This window comes from Cryptomeria japonica, chromosome 10, assembly GCF_030272615.1.
Source record: "Cryptomeria japonica chromosome 10, Sugi_1.0, whole genome shotgun sequence".
NCBI lineage: Eukaryota > Viridiplantae > Streptophyta > Pinopsida > Cupressales > Cupressaceae > Cryptomeria > Cryptomeria japonica.
Genome location: NC_081414.1, coordinates 280,342,804 through 280,358,987, shown reverse-complemented (window position 1 = coordinate 280,358,987; position 16,184 = coordinate 280,342,804). Strand labels below are relative to the sequence as shown.

The 16,184-nt window shown below is 34.5% G+C and overlaps 1 protein-coding gene across 1 annotated transcript in view; it reads left to right on the top strand.

The window, feature by feature from the left end:
- The first annotated feature begins 228 nt into the window (after nt 1–228).
- Nucleotides 229–16,184, top strand: part of LOC131075935 (MADS-box transcription factor 23) — a 98,111-nt gene continuing 82,155 nt past the window's right edge. The window contains exons 1-2 of the mRNA XM_058012900.2: nt 229–726; nt 816–1,018. Coding sequence (XP_057868883.2) covers nt 837–1,018 — 182 coding nt within the window. The 5' untranslated portion in view covers nt 229–726; nt 816–836. The remainder of the gene's footprint in view (nt 727–815; nt 1,019–16,184) is intronic.

Genomic DNA, 16,184 nt, shown 5'->3' with positions numbered 1-16,184 from the left:
AATCCTATTTAACAACACAAAAGTACACGGCAAAAAATAAAAAACCAATTATTGTTATTATTTTGAACTCATTCGAAAAGTACCGCTTGCGGACAAATAAAAAACCAATTATAGTTAGCCACGTAATGAACTCGTGGGTACACAATAACCAACACATATTCTGGGTTCTTCCATTCAATAAAGGCGCGCCACTACCTAATGTGCAGATTCGTTGCACATAGCCGCTCTCAGGGCTTTCCGACTGTCCTGACTCCCGTACAAAAGATATTCGAGCTTTTTATGCAATTCTTCTAACAAAATCAATGGTTTCTGGTGTCCAATTACCGCAACTCCGTGTCAGGAAACAGAGTAATTAAGAGATAACACAGCCATTAAAGGATTTTTATCAACGACTCATTTGCGCGGCCATCAATGAAAGAATTTTACTTTTAGGGTACAGTGAATGCGACTCTTAGCGGATAAGGCCTCCCTCGCATATCATTTCATCGGCCATTAATGGAAAGTGTACATTCCCAAACGTGGAAGGTGTAGATTTAATCCGGACAGCTTATACTGCATTTGCAGGGTAAAATCAGACAAATCAGGAAATAATCTTTCGTATAGCCCTGTAAAAGTGATAAAACCTACCTAAAATAGCATCTTATACATTTCGTATCTTATCCTTTGGTTGTATACGTAAGGCTGAATTTGGGAGGTTTGATATCGTAACCAGAGCACGGCTCGCTGGTATGGATATTTTTCTGTATTTTACTTAGGGTTTCGTTAAGTTTTGCTCACTCTATGAATGTTTGTGAAATTTCAAAAGCTCTTTGCAGGTAAAGTTTTTGAGATTTGAGATGGGCAGGGAAAGAATAGAACTGAAGAAAATAGAAAATGTATCGGCGAGGCATGTAACTTTCACGAAGCGTAGGAAGGGTTTGATGAAAAAGGCTAAGCAGCTTTCCGTTCTGTGTGACGCGGATGTGGGGCTTATCACTTTTTCTGCTACGGGAAGGCTCTTCGAGTACTCCACTTCCAGGTATCCTTCTTCGTGCCTGCTTTTTTTAATTTTCTGAAAAAGTACAGTTTTGACTAGATCTATATATACGAAAGTTCCTAGATATGACGAATTCATGACAAGGCAGTCTTCCTAAATATTTGCACACATTAACAGACGTACAATGCAAGTGGTTTTTCTGGACTTACGAATAGTGGTTTTGGAGAGTGGTATTAAATCTGTACAATGCTAGTGGTTTTTCTGGACTTACGAATATTGGTATTAAATTTGTAGAATGCAAGTGATTTTTCTGGACTTCCGAATAGAACAATGCAAGTAGTGTTTCTGGACCACGTATAGTGGTTTTGGAGAGTGGTATTAAACTTAGATTTTTAAATAATGCTAGTGGTTTTTGTGGACTAACGAATAGCGGTTTTGGAGAGTGCTATTGAATTTCGTTTTTTAAAATTATTTAGAAGTGATTTACAGTTAGCTTTTATAATTTTTTTTAAAGTTGTTTGTGTTTATAGTTGTTTAATAATTTATTAAAGTGTTTTTTTTTTTTTCATTATTATTTTTGTTTAATTTTATTCAAGTTTGTGTGTTTATTTAAATTATTTATATATTTAAAATTCTCAGATTTAATTTTTATAAATCTTGTTTAAATTTTGTAAATATTTATCAATCTCTATTATTTAGTTTAAAGTATCAATTTTGGAGAGTGACAACCTTGACCTCATTATTTCATTATTTCAATATAATATTTCATGGTAATTTTAAAAAAAAATCTAAGCTATCTTATAAGAACACTTAATGTTATACATTCCACTCTTCACTTTAAAATCAAAATCATTTTTTGATGATTTAACAACTTTCCTTAGTTTTTCTTGAAGAAGAAATGCAAATCTAGAGTTTAGATACTTTGAAGTTGTTCATCTTTTATCATAAATATCCACAATATAACAAAATCTAGAGGAAACTATAAACATTCTTCTATTTTAATATTGTTTTATTTTTCACTTCTTGATGATATAGAAATTAATTCTTATAATTTGAATATATTTCAAGATTGGAATAGATCTTAAATTTTGAGTGGGTCAAATTTGTTTTGTGTAGGATGAATCCCATGCTTTGCAATTTTCTTGAAGTGAAAAATCACTTTGTAACATGCGAGATTGAGTTGGTTGACTGTAGACTTTGGAAATTATGTTTCCTAGATCTCTAATATTTGTTAATTTGAAAGGATTGGCGGTATTAAAATTTTGTGAGTAGATCACTAGAGTACAAGGGTCATATTCTTCTAGGTTGAACCCCTTTATTAGACCCAATCTATTATTATGGAAGAATGTCAAAGACAACAATCTCAAGCATTTAGGAATTCTAAATGAATTTGATGTAGACTAAGGTTCCTTTGATATAAGAACTACAAGTTGATATTTCTATAAAAAGAGATAGAGAGAAAGAGAGAGTCTACTTGTATAAAAGTGGTAATTTGAAATGCTTTTTTGAATGCAACAATAATAGAGGGATACAAAACTTTATGCACAACCATGTCATGTGGTTGAGGTCCATTTCGACATAGTGACGAGTCTTTGCATATGCATTTGTGGCTATTTTAATAGTCTATGCAATGAGTATCTCTCATGGAAGTAAAGATAAGCACAACTATAATTTGATTTTACTATCTAAGTGATAGAGTTGGTAGAAAATTTTGTGTGTATAGAAAGTGGTAATTTATAATACTTTATTCATTGTGGTGATAGTAGAGTTATATGACACTTTCGACACAACTATGTCACATGGTCAATATTTATTTGGATACAATGATGAGTCTATATATACGAGTTTGTAGCTAGTTACAATCTAAACATAATATAGTGTTAGCAAATAATATGCCACTTTAAATTGGTTTCATATGAATGTGGGAGGATAGGGAAAATAGTACATAAATGATAAATATAAATACAACATCATATAAAGTAATAAATGTCATAAATGCATCATGCTACAAACAAGTAAGAGATATTATATGATGAATGCGAAAAATATATAGATTGGAAATGGTTTTGAAATTACACAAATTTTCTCAAGTATGGGAAAATGAGAGAGGTGAGGTAGACTTGATGGCTAGATAAAAATCATGTAAACATATAGCATCAAGAAAGGAGTTTTCCCTTGGTGTCGTTTTAGGCACAAGGCTCATAATGATTAGTAAATTCTAGGCATTAGACAAAGCATGCGGGCAATTAGTGGTATAGGGGAAGGTATGATGTCCCCAATGTGCCTCCAAGAATATGATAAAACATGTAACCATATAATAGTATGGAGGAGATAAAATATTCATAATATAGTAGGAGAGCTCGAGGAACTTGATCAAATATGCAAGCTCAACTATGTAATATGTGGTCCTAGAATGCCATGGGCATGAGGAATATCACACTTGTGATGTATACCCATCAAAATGATAAGGTAAAAATTTCTCTCAAAGGCCAACTAAGTGATGTGTGATAGTCAATAGTAAGTAATCATGCCAATGGATATGTATATATGGGCATAGGTGGGTATGATGTGAGCATGTAAAAAGCTTTGAGGTGAAATTTTTTCTTGAAGGCCAAATAAATGATGTGTGATAGTCACAAGTAAGTAATTATGTCAATGGATAGGTATATGGGCATAAGTGAGTAAGATGTGAGCATGCAAAAACTTTTCTTTGTCAATTTTATTATAATGTTATAATCAAGTTTATACTAAATGAAATATGCATATGGTGTAAAGATAAATCATGTGGAAATAAACACATGTATGATTAAAGAATCTTAGAATGACTATATAGGTTTCATGAATCAGTGTAATCACTAATGGATGTTGTATGTTATAAATGTCATTGGTGTAAGACAAGTGACATAATAAATGCATGACAATTCGATATGGATTGAAAGTGTAATTAAGTAACTTTTCACCATTGAGCATTTGTGTCATTATCAATACGATTAGTGGTGTCCAAAAATGGGGTTTGTAGGGCTCATAAAGTATGATTTAAAAATTGTGTACTTGACTATATAGGGAAGGAAAATAGTAATAGTTACTCTCAATTGCATTAGCACCCTTGAGAGTTTTACCTTATAGAGATCAAAGTCCATTTCATTATTTGATACAATGGTATAGAGATATAGTCACATCTCAACATGATGTGTTAGGGTATGTGATAGCATTGAGTGGGGTAATAAATTGGAGGTGGTATATTATTTTTTTGTTCTAAATTTTTAAATTTTTAGAAAAAAAGTTAGGGTTTTTCAAAAAAAAATGTTAAATTTTGATACTCATGAATTTGATCCACTAGACATGGGATTAACTTCAACTAGCACTATTTTGTGAGCTTTTGGTGACATTATTGATTAATTGTGACCCAATATAATCATATTTATATTATCTATGAATGCAAACTAGTATAAAGATTATTGATTATCCACATAGTTAATAGCTACATAGTATGAGATTGTGTGATCTCAAATACAAATTGAGCCTCATTAGAGGTAGCTGGGGAAAGGCACATGGTCCATTTCTACCACTATTTTATGATATCTATTCTTACAGCTTTCGTTGAGAGGTAGGATTTATATACAATCACCTTTTTCCTTCCCACAAATAAAATCAAAATGACACTAAAGGATGTTTGAAGGATTATGCACCTCCATATTATGGGTATGCACTTTGAAGTGTGACATAAGACATAGCAAGAGGATAGACAATTACATAAAATAATTTAAATTTAGATGCCATAAAGGTAGTGGGTATTGGATATATAAAAATCTCAAATGTAAGAATCGTACTATGAGTATATGTAATAAAGTCATGGTTAAAGGCATGACATCCTCATTATTCTTAAGATTTTGAAATTCTTATGAATTGTCTACCAAAAGTAGAGGTCAGAATAGAAGTGGTAGGAGTTATATAGGATAGATTAAAGGATGTGCAAAGAGGATGAGGGATAATGAGTAGTGACATGAAAATGCAAGGAGAAGCCAGCCTACAAGGTATGGTGGTCTTACCCCATGAGGTGAAAAAGTATGAATAACATAGGTGTGGGAAAATAATGCCAGTTCCCACGTGTATGACTAGATGTAGAGGATGAGAGGAAAGTGGAACACTAATGGAAAGAAAGTTGGTGGAAACACTAGAGCTGGGAATAGAAAAGAAAGGAGTCACTTGGAGGGACAACTTGGGTGTTGGAGCCCATGGAAGTGGAATTTTACATGATGAGCGGAAGAAGGATCAAGAGAGTACTTAAAGGGGTGGGTAGGTGAGTCCATAGGTTGAGAGGATCCAATATTGGTAGAAGTCATAGGATTGTCAATATTATGAACAATATATGTGCCATAAACTGCACACATTAAAGCACTATACAAAGTAGTAGCCAACTATTGAGGAGATTTAGTTTGAGGAAGTGCATCAATGTGTAGTAAGACCCTATGAGGGAAAAATATTTCTTAGTCTTGTTCTTTTTCATATTCCTCAATATGGTTCGTCTAGTATGAATTTTATTAGCAGCCATGTTGGAAAGGGAGTTATGATCATTTGAGTAGCTATCCATGTGAGAGTTAAGATGATCACTCCTTCATGAAAGAAGATTAAGGTTTTGAGTATTATGTAGCATAAGTGTAAACCTAGAGTGATATAGTAAAGAAATATATATATAATTTAGTGAAATAAAGTACTCTCAAAATTAAATAAAAAGAAAAATTAGAAGATAATATCTAAAGGGGTGCAAGAGTAGAGGTGTTCAGCAAAATAAAAGAGGTTATGGTATATATCCTTTAGATAAATCTAGAATAAATAAATAACATAAGCAATCAAGATCTATCACAAAATAAATAAGTTAGAAATATATTGAATCAAATGTTTTGAAAATAAAATATTAAAATAATGATAATTAGAAATGTTGTAGTAAATGACAAAACGTGATTTGCCAACTATAACACTCCAATTCGACAACAAAAAATAGACCATTTTTTTTAGAACATTCTGCCTGAGTTATTGCTTAAAGTATTGACAAATCAACCATTACTTATTAAATAACACAATTTCGTGAGGATAAAATATTTATAGTGGTGAAATTTAAGTTTAAGAAAAACTATTTATTTAAGACTTAGAAATTTGTGTAAACCTTAAAAGGAGTCAACGCAAACACCTGAAATGATCTTACTATATTGATGAAGGGCACATGCCACCATGGGATGACTTCCCTTTGACACTAGTTGACATAAGAATTCACATAGACACTCTATCTGCCTTAAAACTATGTGGCTTAACACTCTAGTTAAACATTGTACATCGAGCCTAGATCAATAGTCAACATTGATTGGGGCGCAAGATCAATGAACAACTGGTGGTGGGTATTGTGGATGTCTAATGCGAAGAGCTCATCTGATAAAATAAGAATCTGCCACCTGGTCCTTTCCTTTATTAAGACGTTTCTTGAAATCTCTAAGGCCCTCTGCCAAATAAGAACTTCAATAAAAACTTTCATTCATTCATTCTCAACACTCTCTTTTAAGTTTCGAGGTTTTCAGAATGCTTAATAAATGGGCTTCATAATTGATCGACTTGTAGCTAAGTCATCGAGTGGTGGGATCCGGGTTCCTTGTTTTATCATTGCGCAGGTAAGACGTTAGCGATTGAGTGAATTGGAGGAACAACTGGTTCTTGGAGTTCCAAAAGGAAACTCTTGCAAATGTTAGAAATGAGTTTCGAGGCTGATTCGATTCGATGAATTCCAATAAATCTTCAAAGCCGGGCTAGCAAAGTCAACATGCCAACGAGTCGATTACTTCAGTATATGCTACAGGCTATAGAGTATAACCGAACAGCTTAAACACAAACATAAGGGGTAGGTGGGCCTGTAGCGTGAATGACATCTTTGCCCTACGTGGATAAAAAATGATCTGCACATCTTTGGATCAATTATATCAACCCCACATTGCTTGAGGGTGGTTTAGAGCTCTGATGACTAAAAGAATTCTACCAGCCCTATGATGGATGTAGATTAATGGTATTTACTTCCTTTTGCCATGCATGATCTCAGCAACCAGAAATTTGATGTCTTACACCTAGAACAACATACTTCGTGGGCTTCTATATGATAGAAGCATCATTAAGGGCACGAGCAAGGATAGAAGACTTAGGCCTCTAAACTAGACTGCCATTAGAGTGACTTAGGAGCTCACCATGGCTTCATTAGCATGAATTCACGTTTAGATCAAAAGATCTACTTGAGGGCTACTTAAATTGTTATTGACCAGGTAATCTAATGATGTTCGAATGGTAGATACTCATTTCGAACCAAAACGCAACATTGAGGTTGAATTCCATCTGTATAACCTTATGCCACTAGTTCCTAATTTAGGATTCTTGGACTAATGTAGGCATAGAGTGCCAAGAAGAAAACAAAGTATAATAAATTCGGTAATGGTATCAATGGGATATTATTAACAGAAACTATACAATTACAACTAACCTAGATAACTTGTACAGGAGGTTGTCTTGATTTCATGAAGAGCTAGCGCGATCTTAAAGATTGAGGAATTGACTCCCGAATGAGAAATTCAACAGGAAAATCTAAATTCAGTCATAGAACTTAAGCCCCTTTTAAGGTGGGTTACTCAAGCTCTAGACCATTCAATTGATTTTGTTGGAATTATATTATAGGCTAATTAAAAGCATGGACTATAAAATCTCATAAGTAAATATTGGCTTTACTAATATGTATTGAGTTGTTGCTGATCACAAAATAGAGTTGCAATTAGAGTTATTAGGCACACAAAAGAATTATACACTTGCCAATACTATATATTGCGCACACATGCTACAATTTACATACATGCAATTCAAAGCTTTTCCAAGAGCAAGTTATATTAACATTGGGCCTTTAATTACATAATGATTTCTATTCAATCCATACAATATCCAATTGTTCTATCCTATGGTAATACACATTGGTGTCACTCAAACTGCATGCCTTGCAACCCTAAAGAAAGTTATCAAAAGCTAGAATTGTGGAAGTATGTTGATCTAGATATAAGAGATGAAACTCGTGATTAGGCTATAAGCTCTAATTGGCCAATTAATAGGAGTGAGAAACTCCCCTACACAATTAAAGAGAGATAACAACAACACTTTATATCCTTGTAAGCCATACTAATGTATATGAGAATCCCAAAGACTTGTTACTAAGCTCCCAAACATATTGAATTGTAATGGAGAGACCTATAGATCTCTACTAAGAAAATGAAAACAAGATTGAACATGTAACTAATGACATAAAATAAATAGGAATCCATTTAAGTGAGTCCCCTTAACCTTGCAAACACTTATACAACTTGGAATCCACATAGGCATACTTCTCTAAACATATTTCATAGTTGCGCTCTCTTAAAATGTAGACCAAGAAAAAAATATTAAATCAGGTAAATATGTAGGAAATACTTTAGTCTTAAATTATTATAGGAATAAAGGAGATGGATTTTGGTAAAATATTTGATCATTCACCAATTAAGAATAGTGCATATTCATTGGAAGGTAGAGACAAGGTCTAGAAGAGGGTAGTAACACATATAGATCAACAAATGGAACTAGAAATAGACACATGTACATACAAATTAAGGACTCAAGAGACAAACACACTAAAGAATATACTCCAAATAATAAAAAATATTTCATATGCATTAATGAGAAGAACACCACAACATCTTTTACATATGTTTTATAATAGCCTATCACCAACTAATACTCTGACAATAAACCAACAAATATGGTTGCAAATATTTTATGACACACTCATAATGTCCCTTGAAATATCCTAGCTAACCATGTAGGAAACCAAAATGTAGGGATGTCTCTACTTGATTATATGTTCCTTTGACTTATACAAGCAAATTTTAACTCCTTACACACAATGACACAACTATTGATTTCCTAGAGTACCGTCAAGATTAACCTTGCACAAGAAGTGGCTCAATGACCAATAACCATTCCATCATAAAACATATATGCAAATAAGACAATTCCATTATATGTAAACTATGTATATAAACAAGGGAAATAACTCTACTTTCACATACTCAACCTCTTTCAACAAAATCCTTATACTTTCTAGCTTTTATGAAGTATAATAAGGACACCCATGCCATAGATTTGGTTTAGCCTTAACCTCTTTTCACACAAGGAAAATCAGTACAAATTGCTATTCCTAGCAGTATCATGCATAATACATGGATCCAAAAGGTTTCTTTTTCTTTTAGGGAATTGCCACATCCGTTATTAAATATTGATCTCATGGTGTAACCATAGTCTCAAGTTATCCACTTGTGTTCTTATCTTGCTTATTCCTTTCTAGCAATACATTTAGCACCTTAACACATGGCACACTATCCATTATGGGTGCAAATATTACTTAAAATCTTTGAATTTGGGTGGAGATTATTGCTATCTATCCACCATGCTTTGGCCCACAAGATCAATGGTGTAGCAAGATGATAAAGTGGGGAGCCTTTTGGCACTCACATTATTCTATACTACAAAGAGATTTCTCTACTAGTTGGCTTCTTGGTTAGCACCCAAGCATAGAGCACTCATGAAAGAAAAAAGTAACCAATTGCCACAAGTTGTCTTCACCAAAATAATGTCACATCACTCTTTTCTTGTATATGTATGCATTCTATCAACAATTAAAGTCTCACTTTCATGTACATATTATACTTGCCTCATTACCACATAGTAACATGTAGCTATCTTGATTAATAGAATTCACACATGCAACCTATATAAGAATAATTATGCTATATGTGTTTTGTAGTAACAAGCAATGTTAGATGCGGCCTAACACTTACTATATAACTGGATGTTACAATGATCTTGGTCTATATGCATTACCATTATCCACATAAATACCCATAGGCCAATGATGAGTAGTGCATACTACCACATAAAAGAGGTCACCTATATATGCAAACATTGAAGAATAAAATGAATGCACATTGAAATAGATTAGATGGCCATTGAACAAATGGGATAGTATATGACAACTAGTGAATAATAGTTAACATGGAAAAACATGGAATGAGTTTTCCTATTTCAAGATAAGTTTACCAATTGGACAATTTAGCATTAGGGCTTTCATCACCATCATGCATAGTCATTAATGTAGCATCAATACATTCTCATGGACCTATAACCAATTCCCAACATATTATGTTCTCAATGTTAGGTGCCAAAATTGTTCTCCCACAATCCTATAATATAGCTTTATGAACAAGGCCTAGGAATGTCATTTGTGAGTATGAAAAAAAGGTTTATCAACATGTTATGGAGGATTGATGGATAATAATCAAAGTGGATAAGATATACACTTTGACATAGGTAGACCTACAAGAGTGTTTCTAGAGGTGTATATAATAATATTAAAGTGCTAATGATATGGCAATATAAGAATTTATAATTGTATCTAAGGTAAGGTAACTCTGAAGATTGCCACTAGGTTAAAAGACACAACAATTATATAAATAAACTTTATTATAGGTGAAATTATCATCATCGTAGAAGATTCACGTTATTAATAGAAAATTATTATTCAAAAACTGTTTGTATGATAAGGCTTACCAATGATCTTTCTATACTTGCAATTAATGATTCATAACATACACAAATATTAAAATAATTTCTACATTGCTAGTGAATGATTTCTTCTTTGAAAAGTGTGTGGAGGGTTGAATCTTCAAGACTAGTTTCTTATATGGGTTATAAAGTCACATCCAAGCTTAAGAGGAAAACCAATACTACTAATAATAATATGATAACTAGTAATCAATTCTACTTAGCAATCCTTCAAATTTATAAACATTCATATGCAACATGAGAGTTAACATCACAAAGGCCAACTTGAAATGAAAAAATGATATGAGATTTTTCATATCTCTATTATATTCAACCAGCAAATATGAGGAAGGAAAATCACAAACAAATTAGGAACTTGCCACTCCTCTTTGCTTAGAAATCTATAAATATCTGTAATTGACTCAAGACACAATAGGGTCATTTATAATTACTACAATGAGCTCACTTTCTATAGCTCCTTGCATGCACCATTTAGATGATGAGTAAGCTAAAAAAATTACAACCTTATCTAATTCTTAGCACCATGTTCTTTGTGAAACCTAAAAACCATCAACCATTTGTATTTCTTTTCAACAAATATTTATAATGTCAGAGGGTTTCATGCCCAATAAATTAGGAGAATAAAGATGTGAGGAATAATTAAGATTTGATAATTGTAAACTATTGTAAAATATCTTCGTCATATGCTTGAAGGGTGCATGGACATGAAACCTTCAAATCAGGCATAACTTACCAAATGACATTGAAGGAGTATTATCGCCCATCAGAAATATAATCAATTTTTTCTTTAAATAATGTCCTCTATAGCTAAATGATATTTTTTATGCATGATAGGATAACATGGAGGTTTAATGGTACCCTCAAAGTGGTTGTGGTATATAAAATAATATTTGATGCATATATGGTTTTGTAATATTTTAAAAATTCTTGGTGGGATTCTAGGTTTAGGGTGAACCTACAAACATCATAATCAAAGGGCTAAGAGTCAAGCGTGGGAAGGGAGAATGACCTAAAGAACAAATAGGTGAGGAAGTTTGAGAAAGATCTTGATGCTTGAAGGAACAACAAGATAAGGAATGATCAGGGGGTAGGGTCAAGAATGGAATATGGATAGGGCACAAGAAGGGAAAAACAATTAGAAATTGGGATTAAAAATGGAATCATAATTGGGAATAAAGAGGAAAACGTTAAGGAGTTGAAGTAAGTGTAGAAGTTGAGAAAACCAACTTCACAAACCCCGAAGATCACCTGCATGCAAATAACCTGTCACAGAAAGAAGAGATGGAGACAAACAAGCAAGGGTGCTCTGAAAGCTAAAAAATGTATTCATCCAAGAGAGATAAATTACAATGATGAATCCTTATAAAAGGATATTGTGCAACCCTAAAAGAAACCCTAATAGGTAGACATTTAATAATTAATATAATTATTAAATGTCACAAATGCAAACTAAAGTGAAATCTTAAGAGAGGAATAAAGGTAATTTAATCAACATGATTAAATTAAAACCTTTACTCTAACACCCCCCCTTAAGATGAGCAAAAGTGCAGTTACAAACATGTGCAAGAAAGCAAAGGTAACTACAATGCAAGAAAGTAAACTTGGGTCCCGGCAACAAGGCCTGATCAGGTACCCAATTACAACCAAATCTCTGTAAAGTGGAGAAATAGAGAAAACCTCATGGGAAAAACTCTACTCCAAAAAGAGATGAAAGAAATAAATGCACTAATAACAGAAGGATAGGAGGTGGATAACATGATACCCCCCATAGACAACTCCTATCATATAAGTACATATACAATGGTCTCCATAGGAGAAAAAGAAAGAGGCTAGAAGCCCCCCCCACAATGAAGAAACTCCTATCGCACATATGGATGCCTGAGGTAGAAGCCAGAAAGAGATCCTGAAGCGACATATAATATTCCTCCCCTTGGGAAGAAATGGATCCAAAGGACGAAGATGAAGAAACCCTGTGAAGAGAGAAGAATCAATCTGTCTCAAGATGTGTGCCATAATAGGATGCTGAAGAATCCCTCTGTCTGAACTGAAACAAAAGATGTCAAATCCAAACTGAACTGAAGACTCAAAAACTGCAACCTCTGAATGCACAGATGATGGTGGGCTAACAGCTGGAATATGGCTGTCAACAAAGAGGAGCTGAAAATCCTCAAAGTAATCCTCCAAGTCTGCAATATAGGACTCTACAAACAAAGATGAAATGCCTGCAAGATAAGAATCCCAAGTAGCCATGTCTGAAAGATGTGTGATGTCCTGCTTAGCTGAATCAATAGGAGCCAAAGAAGAGGCAATATCAAACTGATCAGGAACAAAAGGAGATGATGTTGATACATGTATAATCTCAGTCTGAAGAGTAGGAACTGTGAGACAATCCTCTGATTCATCGGAATATGTAAGGGTGTCTAAATATTGAAGTTCCTTTAAAGTATCATGATCAAAAGGTGTGTTATCTCTCCAACCAATGGGTACAAGACAATCTGAAGCAGGATCCTTTGGGAATGGAGAAAGACTGGGGTCTCCATAGATCTCCCAAAGACGTGTCCACAGTGAGTGAGGACAATCAATGCCCGATATAGCCCACACAGTGTCAGAATCAACACTAGACAAAATAACTCCTACTATGTGATTTCTAATGATATCCCAAGCTAGTGTTCCCTCTAAAGTTGTTGGTTCAGGTATGAGATCATACAAATAAGGCAAAATATTAAGCCACCTACAGTGTGTAAGTATGCCCGTTGCCCATGACTCATAATTACCCCGTTCTAGAAATACAACTGAAGGGTGAGTAGAAAAACCCATGATAACTCTTCAAATTAACAAATCTGAGACTAAATGACTTTAATACTGATAAAGTAGATCAAATAAAGCCATCCCATGCAAACAAATCATTTCCAAGTCTGAAACATCCAAGTAAGTGACAGATGTGTGAAAACACAAAGTACTGAATAAAATGTACCTGGTGTATATTCTGAAAAAATAAATGATAGATCTGGAAAGAGCACAGAAACCCCTTTCCAACGCCTATTCGTTTGTGAAAAACGGAGTCCGTATGCAAAAGATATGGCTCTTGGAGTGCAAAAAACTTGTTCTGACTTCGACTGGCAAAAAACACTGCAAAATGGAAAAATCAGAAAAAAAGATCTGCATCTTTTAGATCGGGCTCGGAACCAGCTTTCCAACGCCTATTTTCATTCGAAAATCCGAGCTAAAATGCCCGAGTTATACCCGATTTAGTAAAACTGTTCCAAAAGAGCCCAAATAGGCCCTTTAAGCCCTCAAGGGCTTAAAAAAAATAAGCCCCTGGTCCTCTGGGCAACCAGGGGCGGGCGCAGGGGGCGGCGGCGCGGGGGCGGCGCAGTGGCGGCGGCGGCGGCACGTGGGCAAGGCGCGGGCTGGGTGCGGGCGGCGGAGCGCGGGTGGCGCGGCGGCTGCGGGCGTCGCTTGCGGCGTGGCGGGAGCTGCCTGGCCGCGACCGGTGGTGACCGCCGGCGGCGGCGGCCGAGCAGTGGCCGCTAGGCGGCGCTGCGTTTTAAACTGGCTGCGCCCGCCGTTAAACACAAACAGCGTTTTTTTTTTTTTTGGATTTGCCTCGGTCTGCGTGCCCTGGGGCCGTACGGCCTTGGGGCATAAAAAAAATTTGCCTTCTGGTGCAACTGTGTCCAAATCGGATGAATTTTATATGGAAATAGGGGTTTTTGGGCACTACGAGCTCAACGGTGAGGTCCGTTTGGGCTCAAAGTGCACCGAAAAAAAATACCCCTATTCCAAAATAAAAAACAGAAGACACACAGATCTGATGCAACCAAAACCGGAAAATCAGATCTAACCCTCGTAGCTCCAAATTCTTCAGAAGACGAACAGGAAGCAGCAGGTCTGGAGCTCTGATACCATGTAGAAGTTGAGAAAACCAACTTCACAAACCCCGAAGATCACCTGCATGCAAATAACCTGTCACAGAAAGAAGAGATGGAGACAAACAAGCAAGGGTGCTCTGAAAGCTAAAAAATGTATTCATCCAAGAGAGATAAATTACAATGATGAATCCTTATAAAAGGATATTGTGCAACCCTAAAAGAAACCCTAATAGGTAGACATTTAATAATTAATATAATTATTAAATGTCACAAATGCAAACTAAAGTGAAATCTTAAGAGAGGAATAAAGGTAATTTAATCAACATGATTAAATTAAAACCTTTACTCTAACAGTAAGTATAGACTTAGAACTGGGATCTTTGGGTGTCACTTGGTCTTAAGTCTACCCAAATGTATAGAGTTTGAGGGAAATCAAGGAATTGAAAGCAAGGCTAAGGAGATGGTAAGGATCGAGGTGCGAATGGAACATGGGATTTGGTTCCAAGGTCTCAATTCATTTTAGAAGTCCACTCTTGTAAAGTGATGAAGGAATGGGGAAGGAAAACCATTTGGATTGAGAGTCAAATAGATCTTGGAGCCTGCAGTTACCCACAAACCTTCGTATTGGATAGAAGAAGAGGGTGAGCATTGGAATCTAAGAGAACCTGGAACTTTAGAACCTAGTGTAAAGGTTCCCAATGAACCCATGAGTATACAACTTAATAATCAACACATAAACATTCAACACACAAACACCTTAATTTTTCTATATTTGACCAACACAATAAGAAGAGCCACTTATATTTTTTGAGATTAGATACAGTTGATGGTTAAAATTGGGTGAAAATACACAAAAAATATAATACTTAGGAAAAATATTTTATTTTTTAATTTATTCTTAATAACATCTCTAGTTGGGGACATGTGCCTTACAAAGGCATAATGACAATTTAATTCTCAAGGAGCATACTGAAATATGGAACAAAATGTAAGACAACAACAAGCATGGTTAATCATAATCAAATATAGGATGATATGGGGTAGAGTGATTTAGATGAATAATATATTTAATATATTATTAAAATTTCATTTGATATGAAACACATGATGTGCCTATAGTGATTTTCATAGGCACACCAAATTTGGATATTATATTGTTTAATAGAAAAATGATTACCATCTCATTGCAGTATAATGGGTTTTAATTTCCTCAACTTCTTTGGTAAAATTTAATAGTAGCCATGAAAATTCATTTATATCTATTATCAAATTTTCTTGAATCCCTATGAAATCAATCCACCAATGTTGAAAGAGAGCATTATCCTTTATGGACATTACAAAAATAGCACCTACAAACTTCAAATTACCCATAAATTTCTGGTGTGTCACATTTCCTCACTCTTCCAACAAAATTCTAGGACAAAGTAGGCCACTGGAAAATTACTCAGAGGACCCTTATTCACAATGTTTTTTCCCTTGAAATGTACTATACAAATAATCGATGGTGCCATCTATCAACTTGCTACACTATTCTTGGTTATGCACTTGAGTAATAATCCATTTGAATATTGAACCAATATTAAGAAATCCACGATCAATATAGATATATGTAATTACAATAGAAGTCTTCTTTGTTGATTCTTATTCATCCCATTCTTAAATTTCAT